At 40.9% G+C, this 15,683-nt stretch overlaps 1 protein-coding gene across 6 annotated transcripts in view; it reads left to right on the top strand.

Annotated features, from left to right (window-relative positions):
* The window catches only part of LOC141131378 (pseudouridylate synthase 1 homolog), a 70,360-nt gene that overhangs the window by 10,769 nt on the left and 43,908 nt on the right, over window positions 1–15,683 (top strand). For 2 of the 6 annotated variants that reach the window (XM_073618564.1, XM_073618565.1), the window contains one exon: window positions 458–8,809. The exons of the other annotated variants lie outside the window; for them this stretch is intronic. In XM_073618564.1, coding sequence (XP_073474665.1) covers window positions 458–3,055 — 2,598 coding nt within the window. In that variant the 3' untranslated portion in view covers window positions 3,056–8,809. Of the gene's footprint in view, window positions 1–457; window positions 8,810–15,683 lie in introns of those variants that run through there. 6 annotated transcript variants of the gene reach the window in all.

Genomic DNA, 15,683 nt, shown 5'->3' with positions numbered 1-15,683 from the left:
TTGTAATTCTAGAAATGTGTTTTAGTAGGTTTGCAATTAACTGAATATTACTAACTAGTGAAAACCCAAAAGAGAAAAACATTATTCACGCTTGCCTAAATAAATAGAAAAACTGAGAAGTGTAAATTCTTCTACTGGAAAATTGTTACGTTCTTGTTTTTTTGAAGTTGTTAACTTAAATGGGAAATTTTTCTTGAACCTACATTGTTGTAAGAGTGTATACCTGTAGATACATACATCTGGATTGATTTGAATAATGACTTTACACTGCACTGTCAATCTAATAAAAATATTGAACATGAAAAATTATGTTACAATACTTCCTAATATTTCCGTTTTGTCTCATATTCTACATCATTAGTCTAATCAACCAGTTGGTATCTTGGTTTTTGTATGTCTCTTCAATGCAACCAGTACTTTTTGGTACTTTTTGGCAATTTTCTTTCTCTTCAAATAGATGCCTGGGTGTTATGTGAGAGGATGCCTGTCAAGGTGGGGAAGAAAGGATGAAGATTACAGCCTCCATGTTTTTCCAAAAGATCCATGTTTAACAAAAAAATGGCTTCAACAGCTTGGCATTCCTCCAGATGAAATAGAACAGGTCATTGGAAAAGTAAAAGAAAGAAAGCAGGGCTCATTTCGGATCTGCAGCAAGCACTTTGCAAAGGATTGTTATGAAAAACGTCCATTCGGATGGACGCTGAAAAAGGGATCCATACCAACATTGTTCCTTCAAGATGACTGTGAACCAGACCATGCGTACGCCAAAAGACCTAAGCTAGAGGGGGGTGAGAGTACTGCAATCTCTGGTGAAACCATTGGGCAGCCTTTGGAATTTGAAGACACAGAAATTGCTTCCATCTCGTCTGGGGCTGAGCAAGAGAGTTCATCTCCTGTGTTAATTATATCTGAGACAATAACAGACTTCTCTTCCATTGATAGTGTATGTTTACAAACGTATGAGGAGGTTGTCCCCTCCATTGCATGCACAGAAGAAACACAGCTAGCATTTTATGGGGATTCTTCGAGAAGCAAAAAAAAAACAAAAAAAAGGCATGCAAAGAGTGTAGGCACATGTACAGAATATTTCCCAGGGCAACTTCACAAATCCACTCAGTTTAGAAAAAGTTTTGGAACAAAGAACAAAAAATCACAGGTTTGCCGTAGACCACCTCATCGGTCTATTGGTATCCAGTGCAATTTGGGAAGCTCATCAGCAGAGTCATCTACTCGTCGCTCATATGTCCCATCAAAGCAGACTGGTCATGTACCTGAGAGCAGTGTCACTGATCCAGCAAGCCTGGAGCTGGATCCCGAGTACCTGATTGAAGTAAACATTGAATCTCCTCTCTGTTCATCTTCAACTGATGACTCTTGTGATTCTGATTCTGAACTACAAGGAGTTCCCCTTTCAGATTCAGAACTAAGTCCTCCAACGCAAAGAAGAGACGCAGATGAAAGTTACAGGCCCACTAAAGAAAAGGAGGATGATTTTAGAAAGTTGGGAACTGAGGATATCTTTATCGATCCAAATGACCCCGACAGCTCTTACATCCTACTTAATGATACGCCCAATGACAGAGACCATGTTAAAGAAAATAAATTTATCGTCTTTGAATCATGTTTGGATGAGCTTCTCTTTTCCTGCAAGTGCAAGGCCAGAGCTAACTGTATGGGATCTATTGTAAAACTTCAGAAATATAGAATTGGCACCGCAATAAGTGTCACTGCTTACTGTTCTAAAAAACACAAGTTCCACTTGTGGAGGAGTCAGCCACTTATTGATAGGACACCTGTGGGAAACCTTTTGCTATCTGCTGGTATTCTATGTAGTGGTTCCAATTTCCTGAGGGTGGAACGTTTGCTCAATTTTATGGGAATCTTTGGCATCAGTAAGTCAACTCACTTTACCAACCAGGACAAATATCTATTTCCAACAATAAATTATCACTGGGAGAAAAACCACCTGGAGACTCTAGAAGGGATGCAAAATAACCCAGTGGCTCTATCCGGTGACAGACTATTTCATTCTCCAAGGCATAGTGCCAAGTATTGCATCTACAGCTTCCTGGACAACAAATCCAAAAAAATGGTAGATTTTCAAATAGAGCAACATGAGCCTGGTACAAATGCAGACTTACTAGAAAAAAAGGCATTCCATGTTTGCTTACAAAGACTGCGTGCAAGCAACATAAACATCAAAATAGTTTGCACAGATCTCCATATGTCCATTCGGAAATTGATGCGTGACCTTTACAAGGACATAACGCATCAGTTTGATGTGTGGCACGTGGCAAATTCGATTGGCAGCAAAATTGCCACTGCGAGTAAGAGATCAAATGCGGCAGATCTAGCACACTGGGTGGTTCCCGCAAAAAAGCACCTTTGGTGGTGTGCACAGACATGTAATCAGAATCCCTCGCTGATGCGGGAACAATGGATTTCCATTGTTTATCATGTTGCCAACAAGCACAGATGGCAAACAGGCACACTATACAAGGAGTGCCAACATGCTCCACTAAACAAGGAGGAAGAAAAAACTCGATACTGGCTTACTCCTGGTTCAACCGCTCACAGTACCTTAAAGGGAATAGTCTTAAATCCCCACTTTTTAAAGAATATCGAGCATTTGTCCCATTTTTCCAATGCAGAAGAACTAGAGGGGTTTCACAACACAGCTTTAAAATACCAATCTAAGCGAAATCACTATTCAATTGACAGCCTAATAGCAAGAATGCAACTATCTGCCTTAGACCACAACAAGAACATTGGGCGAATGCAGCCTGTAGTGCGCAGAGTCACAAGCCACGGTGGAGAACTTGGGTCGGCACATCATAGACTCTCCAACAGTAAAGCGAAAAAAGAATGGGTGGTTGAAAATGAACTTGAGCCGACTAATCAGGAATTTATTAAAGAGATCATGCAGGATGTGCTGGAACTGGTCAAAGGCAACAGGTCTTACCCATGGCGTTCCCGCTGTGATAGGGAACTACAGAATATTGCCACTGTGACTCGTCCAGACAAATCTGCTTTTGAAGTATTGGTCACAATTTAAAATGTAATTTAGCTTGAATAGATCTGAACAAGGCCTGCTATTACACTTTGGACTCAGTGAAGACAGACATATCCACATGGTGGTCTGTTAGGCTCTAAATTTGCAATACAATAAAAGGTTTTTCAGCTTTGATGGATTAAATAACCTGAGCAAAATGTGGTGGTTAAAGTAGATTTCCAGACTTCACTAATCTATGTAAAAAAGATGCATAGACTTACCTATACTGTATTACTCAAAGTATTTGGACGCCTGCCTTTACACGTACATGATCTTTAATGGCATCCCAGTCTTAGTCCGTAGGGTTCAATATTGAGTTGGCCCACCCTTTGCAGCTATAACAGCTTGAGCTCTTTTGGGAAGGTTGTCCACAAGGTTTAGGAGTGTGTCTATGGGAATGTTTGACCATTCTTCCAAAAGCTCATTTGTGAGGTCAGGCACTGATGTTGGACGAGAAGGCCTGACTCGCAGTCTCCATTCTAATTTATCCCAAAGGTGTTCTGTTACTTTGAGGTCAGGACTCTGTGCAGGCCAGTCAAGTTCCTCCACCCCAAACTGGGTCATCCATGTCTTTATGGACCTTGCAGGGGAGCCGGATCACATGACCGGACCAGTGTGAGCTGAAAATACATCTTTTTTTTTCACACCGGTTAGTATAGGTTGGGAGTGGGAAGGGGACATTTTTAAGACTAGTCAAGTTTAGGCTGGAATTCTACTTTAAGTTAAAGGGGTTGTAAAGGCAGAAGGTTTTTTTTATCTTAATGCATTCTCTGCATTAAGATAAAACGCCTTCTGTGTGCAGCAGCCGCCCTGATTCCCTTAATACTTACCTGAGCCCCATCTCTATTCAGTGATGTTGCAGAAGTGTCTTGTCTGCCCGGGACTCACCCCCCCCCCCCCCTCATTGGCTGAGACAGCAGCACGGCGCCATTGTCTCCCGCTCCTGTCAATCAAAGTCAGTCTCCCAATGAGGAGAGAAAGGGGTTGGGCCGTGGCTCTGTGTCTGAAAGGATACATGGAGCTGTAGCTTGGCTTGGGTGCCCCCATAGCAAGCTGCTTGCTGGGGGGGGGCACTGAACTGGAGGGAGGGGCCAGGATTGTTGAAGAGGGACCCAAGAAGAGGAGGATCTGGTCTGCTATGTGCAAAACCACTGCACAGAGCAGGTAAGTATAACGTGTTTTTTTATTTTTAACTATAAAGACTTTACAATCACTTTAACTCTGTTGCAAAATCTAATACTTAAGGCAAAGGGCTCTTTGCAAAGTTGGTCACCTATCATTCTGCTGATCACTGTAGCAGTAAGTAGAAATCGTCCAAGGACAATCCTTCAGGAACTGATGTGTGGGAATACTGGTCCTGGACTGTTCTTTAATCTGCTGGCTTCTCTATCACTTACCGTGTCCTGTAGTGACATAGTGCTTGGTGGTAGGAACCACAAATTGCAATAGTAATCCAAAAAATTGCCACTCGGAAGATTCTTTAGCAGGCATTAGTATTAGCAACAGTCTTTTTGTAAGGTTAAATATGTCTGTCTCCGCTGTCTATGTCCCATTGAGTGATCTTCTCACTTCTAGTTTAACCACTTGCTTACTGGGCACTTAACCCCCCCCCCCCCCCTGCCCAGACCAATTTTCACCTTTCAGCGCTGACACACTTTGAATGACAATTGCGCGGTCATACAACACTGTACCCAAATGAAATTTTTATCATTTTTTCCCCACAAATAGAGCTTTCTTTTGGTGGTATTTAATCACAGCTGAGATTTTTATTTTTTGCTAAACAAACAAAAAAAGATGGAAAATTTCGAAAAAAAAAAAAAATCATGTTTCATAGTTTGTAATAAAATTTTGCAAACAGGTAATTTTCCTCCTTCATTAATATGCGCTGATGAGGCGGCACTGGTGGGCACTGATAGGCTGCACTGATAGGCATAGTTAAGGCGTTACTGATAGGCACAGTTAAGGTGGCACTGATGGGGACAGATAAGCCGATACTGATGGGCACAGATAAGGTAGCACGGATGGGCCCTGATGGGCACTGATAGGTACCACTGATAGGTGGCACTGATGGGCAGCACTTATGGGCACTGGTAGGTGGCACTGATGTGCCGCACTGTTGAGGCACTGATTGTGGGCACTGATGGGTGGCACTGGTAGGCGGCACTGCTGCCTATTGCTAGGTGGCACTGGCAGGGGGCACAGGTGGGCACTGAGGATCTGGTGGCAGCTTGCCGTGATCGGGACTGATGTCCCTCTCACGGCCGCCGGTGATCGGCTTTTTTTTCCTCCTCACGCTGTTAGCGCGAGGAGAAAAATAGCCGATTACTGGCTCTGTTGACATCACATGATTAGCTGTCATTAGCTGACAGCTGATTACGTGTTAAGGGGTCGGGATCAACCCCTTATTCCGTTCTGTGATCAGGCGAGTCTCATAGACTCGCTGATCACAGAGCGTGCCGCTCGCGCCCAGGCCGCTCGTGCACGGGATGAAGTCAATGGACGTGGTCCCGGCAAAGCAGGTCTGCGCTGTAGCCGCCATTCGGCTATAGCGCGGATCTCAAGTGGTTAATTATAAGGACAGGACATGAGTTCAACTCATCCCATCAGGAGCATAAATGGCAATGATATATTTGAAGAGGATATACACCTTTCCCACTCAAAATTACATATACCTTAAAGTTATTGTAAAGTCTGTTGTTTTAAGAGGAAAAAAAAGTCTACTTACCTGCTCTGTGTAGTGGTTTTACACAGGACAACCCCGATCCTCCTCTTCTCGGGCCCCCCTTCGGCTCTCCTGGCCCCTCCCTCCTGTTCAGTGCGCCCACAGCAAGCAGCTTGTTATGGGGGCACCCGAGCCGAGTCACCGCTCTCTGTGTCTATACACACACGGAGCCCCCCTTCGGCCCCGCCCCTCTCTCTCTCTCTCCTGATTGGCTAACTGACTTTGATAGCAGCAGGAGCCAATTGCGCCGCTACTGTGTCTCAGCCAATCAGGAGGAGAGTCCCAGATCGCTGAGGCACTCGTGGACATTGCTGGATAGAGGTGGGGCTCAGGTAAGTATTGAGGGGGGTGCTGCACACAGAAGGCTTTTTATCTTGATGCATAGAATGCATTAAGATAAAAAAACCTTCTGACTTTACAACCACTTTAAGGCTCGGTTCACACCTTTGCTTTTGGTAGTTTCTGCAGCGCTTTTTGCTCTGCGTTTTTGCACAAGTGATTTTTTCCAGTGATTTTCATTTTGCTTTTTTTAGCCTTTTTTTTTGGGGGGGACAATTTGTTTTTGGGCGGATTAAAAATGCAAATTGTACCAAAAATGCACTGCATGCTTTTCTGCAGCTTCTTTATTGAAGTCTATTGAACAAAAATGGCAAAAAAGCTGCGTTTTGCATTTAAAAAAAATCCCCGACCCTTTCCAAAAACGCTGTGGCTGAAAAAAGCATAGATGTGAATGTGTCCTATAGGAAACCACGTTAAATTAACTAAAGTGCGTTTCTACAAAAAGCACCAAAAAACGTGTGTGAACTGAGCCTTAATGTACTTCCAGAAAATTTGGATTTCATATTTATTAATGTAATTCGGACATTGCAAAGCACTTCCATATATTTTATTTTGATTGACTTGGTAATATATTCTTTGTCTGTTCCAATTTTGTTTTCTTTTTAGTAAATTGAAATTTTTATGTCGTGCATCTTCACTTCAAAGTTTTATAGTGGATTGTGAGTCGAAGTTTTGCATTTACTAATTTTGTACTGTTATAATGCCATTTGATCTGTAATAAATCAATTTCTTTTGGCAGCTTAAAGACTGTATCTATTGTTGCACAAATGAATCACTTACCTATAAGATTCTGCTGTGGAGGAGGGTTTGTTAGTGGTGTGTAATGAATTCTAGGGAGTGGTTTAACTCTTCCGCTGCTCGGCCCTGTGCACCACTTTTTGCAAACTTTCACTTTTTTAGTAATTTTTTTCACTTGCAGCTTTAAGACTTTGTAAACTACCCTCCAAACCATATGTTTTCTGTATGCACAAAACCAGTATTATAAAAAAGATGGTGCTACTGATTTTAGTTGCACAATTGGTTATCCGTGATGAGTTTTTTTTTTTTTTTATAAAAACATACTAAAGCCATTGTTAGTGCTTACGAACACAGCAATTCCTACTGAGTCTAAAAGCTAAAACTGTATCAAGTTATGTTTGGAAATGTATTAAATTGTGCCTTTTTGTAAAATTGTGAAAATTGAAGGAACGCAAAACTATAAATAAACCACTTGCACTAAAAATCTGGAAGTTGACGTCACACAACCATATGTTGTGGTAACACTTGATCCACAGTACATTGTGAGTGCTGCATTGATATGCATTACAAAAAAATGATGCTGTCAAACTTAGAGCTGAATAAATGTAATTGTAAAAAAGCTTTTTAACCACTTCAATACAGGGCACTTTCGCACCTTCCTGCCCAGACCAATTTTCAGCTTTCAGCGCTGTCATTTTTTAAATGACAATCGCACGGTCATGCTACACTGTACCCAAACTACATTTTTATCATTTTGTTCCCACAATTAGAGCTTTCTTTTGGTGGTATTTGATCACCTCTGCGGTTTTTATTCTTTGCTAAACGCATAATAAAAGACGGAAATTTTGAAAATAAGTAAGTTTTTTCCTTCACTGATGGGCACTGATAAGCTGCACTGATGGGCACTGATAAGGCGGCACCGATGAGGTGGCACTGATGGGCACTGATAGGCAGCACAGATAGGTGGCACTGATGGGCAATCATAGGTGGCACTGATAGGCGACGCTGGGCACTGAAAGGCTGCACTGATGGGTACTTATGGGTGGCACTGATAGACGGCATTCATGGGCACTGATGGCTAGCACTGATAGATTTAACTGATAGGCATCACTCGTGGCACTGGCAGGCTTTTTTCTTTGACACTGATTGGCAGCTGCCTGGGCACTGATTGGCATTTCCCTGGTGGTCTAGGGTGGCATGCCTGGTGGTCCAGTGTGGTGGCCATCCCTGGTGGTCCTGGCAGCATCCTGGTGGTCCTGGGCGGGCATCCGAGGGGGGGGGCTGCGCTGATAAACAATCAGCACAGACCCCCCCTGTCAGGAGAGCAACCGATTGACTCTCCTCTACTCACGTCTGTCAGATGTGAGTGCCGTGATTGGACAGAAACTCTTTACCTAGATCGTAGTTGCGGTGTGTCGGACTGACACACCGCAACAACAATTGACGCGATGCGCAACCCCAGCGGCTTGATATCCTGAAAGACGTCATATGACGTCCAGTCAGGGTATCGCAACCACTTTGCTGACGTCATCTTGTTATATGGCGGGCAGCAAGAGGTTAAAAAAAAATGTGCTCCATTGTAACAAAACACAAATGCAGGTAATGCACACTATAATGTGTGCCCACAATTCTGTTGGTGGAAGGGGGCTTTGGTGGAATTTCAGGGGTCTAAACCCCTGCTGTTTCACTTTTGGGATAAAGAGATCGATGGCACGGTGTCCTAAATCTCCTTTTGCCGTTTACAGCACAGCTGTGCCCAGTAAAGAGGCTTCCTGTTCGTTCACAAACTAAAGCTAAAAGACGTAGTGAACATTGATTACTATGTCCCTCAGGCCCCCAGAAATCATTTGTAACTCCTTGTAATATAGGTTGATACCCATGCTGAACTGTCTTGTAACATAAACGTTCTTTGACATTGTTTTAAATGCAGTTTGTCATAATAAAATCAACTGGATTTACGTGTTGTGTGTATTAACCCTTTTGCTGCCAGGCCCTGTGCTCAATTTTGTACACTCAGGTGGCCAGACCATTTTTGCAATTTTTCCTTTGCTTTTTTATTTTTCACTTCTATCTTTCAGAATTTCTGAAAGACTCCCCAAACTATATATTTTCTGAAAGCAAATGATCAGTAGAATAAAAAGAAGGTGCTAATGATTTTTTTTAGACCCCGCGCCCGGTATTTGCGCAAATGTTTATCAAATCAATACATTTGCAAAAAATACACTAAAACCATTATTAGCAGATAAAAACACAGCACATTTTACAAAATTCCTACTAAATATAAAAGCTTAACCCGTATTGAGTTAATAAATAACAAATATTTGTAACTTTTAAATTGCGCCTTTTTGTGAAATGGTTAAAATTGGACAGAAGCAAAAGTGTAAATATCCAAATTTCACTAAAAATCTGAAGGTTTTAATTTTTCCGTTACAGCTTTCAGAATTTGTTAAAGACCGCCAAAACCATATAATTTCTGAAAGCATATGACCTTTAGAATAAAAAGAAGGTGCTACTGATTTTTTAGACCCCACGGTATTTGCTCAAATGTTTATCAAACCAATATATTGGCAAAAATACACTAAAACCATTATTAGTAGATAAAAACACAGCTAATTTTACAAAATTCCTGTGAAACCCCTACTAAATATAAAAGCTTAACCTGTATGGAGTTAATAAATAACAAATATTTATAAATTTTATATTGCGCCTTTTTGCAAAATGATGAAAATCGAGCATACCCAAAAATTTCTCCAAAAATCTGGAGGTTTTCATTTTTTACTTGCATCTTTCAGAATTTGAAAAGACCCCTCAAACTAGACATTTTCTAAAAGCACATGACCTGTAGAATAAAAAAAGTGCTACTGATTTTTTTGGGTCCCGCAATAATTACGCAAATGTTCATCATATCGCTATTTTCACGAAAAATACACTAAAATCATTAATATTGCACATAAAAACAACGTAACTCACAAAATTCCTTCTAAAGTAGCACTAAAGCATCGTTCACATGTGGAATACTAAAGTGTATGCCCATGGAGGGCCACGTTTACCCCCACAGGGATGCACAGGTATAGGCAGTCCAATTTATGTCAATTGGGATGCAACGGCTGCACAGGCATAGCTGCTGTTTCCAATCTAACATCTGTGTGGGTGTGGGTATATGACCCACACAAATTTTGACAAACTCCAAGCCTTGATTATGCAAGAATGGGCTGCCATCAGTCAGGATGTGGCCCAGAAGTTGATTGACAGCATGCCCGGGCGAATTGCAGAGGTCTTGAAAAAGAAGGGTCAACACTGCAAATTATTGACTCTTTTCATAAACCTTATATAATTGTCAATAAAAGCCTTTGCCATTTATTACATGCTTGTAATTATACTTCTGTGTACCATAGTAACATTTGACAAAAAGTTCTAACACTGAAGCAGCAGACTTTTGGTCACGGTGGTAATGCTCAAGGCACCTTCTTCCACCTAATGTGGGCCGGCTCCTTAATCCAAGGGTTTTGGACACAAGTGGTAGGGTTTCTCCAAAACCGCATGAGTTCCCCACCAACCCTGCAGTGCCTTCTTGGCCTTTTTTTTTTTTTTTTTTACTGGTAAACCTATTTCAGCAATAATTACAATGAAATTAAGAAATTAGATTTCTTTACTATTTACTGAGTGACGCAACATTTCATGTTTCGGGGTTATACTGCTGTCTGCAGGAGATTGAACTCTAGCCAACAAAAACAAAGGCCAGACCCTACGTGAGACCTAAGCCCTCTTATAACCATTATGTTTAGCTTCGCTTGCTGTCCTCAAGGAGTTTGGATGTCTCTCAGCTGTGCTGTTTCTACAAGATTTATTTGCGAGATTCTTTTTTTCTTTAATCAAAAGTACAGTGGGTATAAAAAGTCTACACACCCCTGTTAAAATGTCAGTTCTCTGTGATGTAAAAGAATGAGACAAAGATGAATAATTTCAGAACGTTTTCTACCTTTTTAATGTGACCTATAAACTGTACAACTCAGTTGAACAACAAACTGAAATCTTTTAGGTGGAGGGAACTAAAAATAAAAAAATAAAATAATATGGTTGCATAAGTATGCACACCCTTAAACGAATACTTTGTTGAAGTACCTTTTGATTTTATTACAGCACTCAGTCTTTTTGGGTATGAATCTATCAGCATGACACATCTTGACTTGGCAATATCTGCCCACTCTTCTTTGCAAAAACACTCCAAATCTGTCAGAGTGCGAGGGCTTCTTCAGATCACCCCACAGATTTTCAATCGGATTCAGGCCATTCTAAAACTTTAATCTTCTTCTGGTGAAGCCATTCTTCTGTTGATTTGGATGTATGCTTTGGATCGTTGTCATGCTGAAAGATGAAGTTCCTCTTCATGTTCAGCTTTCTAGCAGAAGCCTAAAGGTTTTGTGCCAATATTGACTGGTATTAGAAACTGTTCATATTTCCCTCTACCTTGACTAAGGCCCCTGTTCCAGCTGAAGAAAAACAGCCCCAATGCATGATGCTTCCACCACCATGCTTCACTGTAGGTATGGCGTTCTTTTGGCGATTTGAAATGGTGTTTTTGTGCCAAACATATCTTTTGGAATTATGGCCAAAAAGTTCAACTGTGGTTTTATCAGACCAGAACATATTTTCCCCCGTGACTTTGGGAGACTTCAGATGTGTTTTTGCAAATTTTAGCCAGGCTTGGATGTTTTTCTTTGTAAGTAAAGGCTTCCATCTTGCCACTCTACCCCATAGCCCAGACATATGAAGAATACGGGAGATTGTTGTCACATGTACCACACAGCCAATACTTGCCAGGTATTCCTGCAGCTTCTTTAATGTTGCTGTAGGCCTCTTGGCAACCTCCCTGACCAGTTTTCTTCTCGTCTTTTCATTAATTCGTTAATTTTGGAGGGACATCCAGTTCTTGGTGATGACACTGTTGTGCCATATTTTCTCTACTTGATGATGACTGTCTTCACTGTGTTCCATGGTATATCTAATGCCTTGGAAATTCTTTTGTATCCTTCTCCTGACTAATACCTTTCAACAATGATATCCCCCTGATGCTTTGGAAGCTCTCTGCGGACCAGAAAGAATGCGCATTGCTATAAGATATAAAAAAATGTCAGGAAAGACCTACTAGAACAGCTGAACTTTTATTTGGGGTGATTCAGAGGCATTTTAAATGATGGCAGGTGTGTACTGACTCCTATTTAACACTAGTTTGAATGTGATTGCTTAATTCTGAACACAGCTACATCCCCAGTTATAAGAGGGTGCGCACACTTATGTAACCAGATTATTTTAGTTTTTAATTTTTACCCCCCCCCCCCCCCAAAAGATTTTAGTTTGTCTTTCAATTGAGTTGTACAGTTTATAGGTAACATTAAGGGTAGAAAAATTTCTGAAATCATTCATCTTTGTCTCATTTATTTTACATCACGGAAAACTGACATTTTAACAGGGGCTTGTAGACTTTTTATAACCACTGTAGATTCAAACCGGATGCTAAATCCTGGAAGTCTCCCCAGTCTGTCCCCATTGGGGAGGACATTGGGAGGCTTCCAATAGCTTTATTTATTCTATCACACTTGGCTATTGCTATTTGTTACCTCCCTGCAAGTTGAAGCATTGTAACCAACTGCATAATACTGTTATGTTAATTGCTATACGTGCAACCTTATAGTGATATTCACTGCTCAGCTACTTACCTATACATTCAGGTTTACATGCACGTTATTGTTAGGTAGACTTTTGCATTTTCTTGAGGGATGGGTTTTGTTAGGGTCCAGGTGAAGCCAGCAACTCTATCGAGTTGGGGTGATGTCCTTTAGGTGGTTTTTTGAGACAATGTTGTCCCACTTTTTACTTTTGGGGGCGAGGGTATTGTCTTTGTATTAAAATATTTTTATAATTATTAAAGTGCTTTTTTCTAAATTTAGCCACATGTCTTTTATAGCAGCTGCTAAATGTCCGGGCCCATAGTTTCTATGAGTGTCCCTGGTCTCTCTTTTTTTTCTTTATCTAAATGTACAGTGGGGACGGAAAATATTCAGACCCCCTTACATTTTTCACTCTGCTATATTGCAGCTATTTGCTAAAATAATTTAAGTTCATTTTTTTCCTCAGTAATGTACACACAGCACCCCATATTGACAGAAAAACACAGAATTGTTGACATTTTTGCAGATTTATTAAAAAAGAAAAACTGAAATATCACATGGTCCTAAGTATTCAGTCCCTTTGCTCAGTATTTAATATATGAGTGTCACAGCAAAGGGTCTGAATACTTAGGACATGTGATATTTCAGTTTTTCTTTTTTAATTAATCTGCAAAAATGTCAACAATTCTGTGTTTTTCTGTCAATATGGGGTGCTGTGTGTACATTAATGAGGAAAAATAAACTTAAATGATTTTAGCAAATGTCTGCAATATAACAAAGAGTGAAAAATTTAAGGGGGTCTGAATACTTTCTGTCCCCACTGTATATAATGTTGGTGATCTCACTCAGACAGACTTACAGCAGCTGATTTCCCTGCAGAGGAAAACAAGTGTAAAGGTGCTGCAACCTACCCACATAATCAGGAGGCACATTGATGTGCCTCCTTGTATGCATCATCTTGTGATGGAGTCTTGCTATGCATATTTTTCTCCCATTACCCTGGTGGGTGCTGACTCTGCCTATTAAATCAGACTGGGGCTCTTTTGTGGTACAGACTTCAGATCCTGATTCCCTGTACTTTCTTGTTGAGGACGATACCTGACATGACCTTTTGGTCTTGTGCCATCTTGTCTTAGCAGAAGAAAACAGTATTCCATCCCATTGGTGAGGTTCAGAACACCATGAACTTGGAGTATTTTCTTCTGCGATGCATGTGGCCTTTCTTCATTCCGATACAGCATTGCTTGTTTGAATTCTTCTACAAAGTTTGGAAACCCCCCCGACAAGCCTTTTCTCTCACAGAAAGACTTGGTTCTTTTGCCTTTTGCAGAGGACTTTAATCCAAAGTAAACTCTCACATGTCATGGCTACACTCATTTCCCATCCTTATGAAGCAATTACCCGCCCGATAGGAGATGTTCCCACCTTTCCAGACAGTACAAACTAGAATCTCTTTTGCTCCATGTACCCATTAGCTGGCTCCTTTTACTGCTTGTTTTGGTTTCAGTCCTATTTGCATAGACCAGGGGTAGACAACCTCGGCCCTCCAGCTGTTTTGAAACTACAAGTTCAATGAGACATTGCAAGACCCTGACAATCACAGACATGACTCCTAGAGGCAGAGGTTTGATGGGATTTGTAGTTTCACAATAGCTGGAGGGCCGAGGTTGCCTACCCCTAGCATAGACACTCGATAAGTTAGCCAAGCTCCTATGTCGGAAAGTTAACTACCACAGATGTTGTTTTTGGTCTCATCAAATGGTCATGGCACTTGACTTTATGTAGGATATGAACTCTAGACTTGGACTCTAGCTGTCTGAATTGTCTGTCTGTCTGAAGCGTAGGTCCTCATGGCTAAAATGCTGCTCTGTGAAACAGATTTTAAAGAGCACTTTGTTGTGGCTGCTTTTTGATTGTGACCCTTTATTTGGATCTTTGTATGACCAGATCTTACAAGTGGGTTAGCTGCCGTTTTTCATGCCTACATTTCTGTCTTGACAACTGTTGGATATGAACAGCTGTGTCTCTCAATGGATGGTAAAGAAAATGGGAATTTTATACTTACCATAAAATACCTTTTTTTGAAGTCCACTAAATAGCACAACATGCTTCCCTCTTGTGTTACTGTCAAGGTTTTTTTTCCCATTGCTTACTATAATGTGGCATGATGATTATAGAAGGAGTTATTTCCCCTAGGGGCTAGTCTCTGTACGTGTTTGTTTCTTTGTATAGTGTCCAATCTCCTGCAGGTGGCCATATAACCCACAGCTCATGAATATGAATTGCTTCTTCATTCATTGGACGTCGAGATTTTATGGTAAGTTAAAAAAAAAAGAGTTGCTCCTCAATTAACCACCATGGTTAAAACCAGTGCTCAGCCTAGAATTACTGTGCTTAGTTTAAATAACTTACCAGTAGACCATAAGCAGCATCCCTCAAAGCTTGCCTAAAAAAAAAGCTGTGAGGGATCACTCCCAACTTGCCCAGGATCAGGGGTGCTCTGTACGTTGAGCGCTCACTCCTAGCATCACAGGCGTCAGTGCTCTTCCTTATTCAAAACCCGAGCATGCATAGTGTGCTCTCACTCACCTTGTAGCAGAATCCAGTAGCCTAGAATGTACACTGTAGTACTAACCTAAAATAAGATGTTTTAACTTGCTGTAAAATCTTTTTCTTGAAGCCAATTGAAGGACATAGGAATTCAGAAATTGGGCATACTGAATGCACCAAAAAAAGCTTTATTAAAGTACACAGGGTATGTGTAGTACATGCTTTCCTTCTCCCCTGCTGCTGCTCCTACTCCAGCAATTCCTAGCTGTTGCAGCCAGCAATTGCTGTGTAAATACAACGGCTATTACAGAAGATGCTGTAAAAAAAAAAAAAAACTCGCCTTCTGATGCCGTGTTTATAAAACCTGTTCAGTGAGATAAAGAGATACAAGGTGGTAATGTTAGTTTTGTATCTACTCTATTTCCTTCATCTGCAGATCGGATTTGCATATAATGTCAGTTAAAGCAACCATACAAGTAAAGATGTTTTTAGTAATATTTGTTATCTAAACCATATATTAACCTTTAGTTTACTCTAATCAATAACGTCTTCTTGTTCTCCCCTTAGACTATCTCCTTAAGCATGTCCCCAGTTTCCAACAGCAGTAGCATAT

Source organism: Aquarana catesbeiana, linkage group LG03 (genome assembly GCF_042186555.1).
Source record: "Aquarana catesbeiana isolate 2022-GZ linkage group LG03, ASM4218655v1, whole genome shotgun sequence".
NCBI lineage: Eukaryota > Metazoa > Chordata > Amphibia > Anura > Ranidae > Aquarana > Aquarana catesbeiana.
This window is presented reverse-complemented; position numbering and strand designations above follow the sequence as displayed.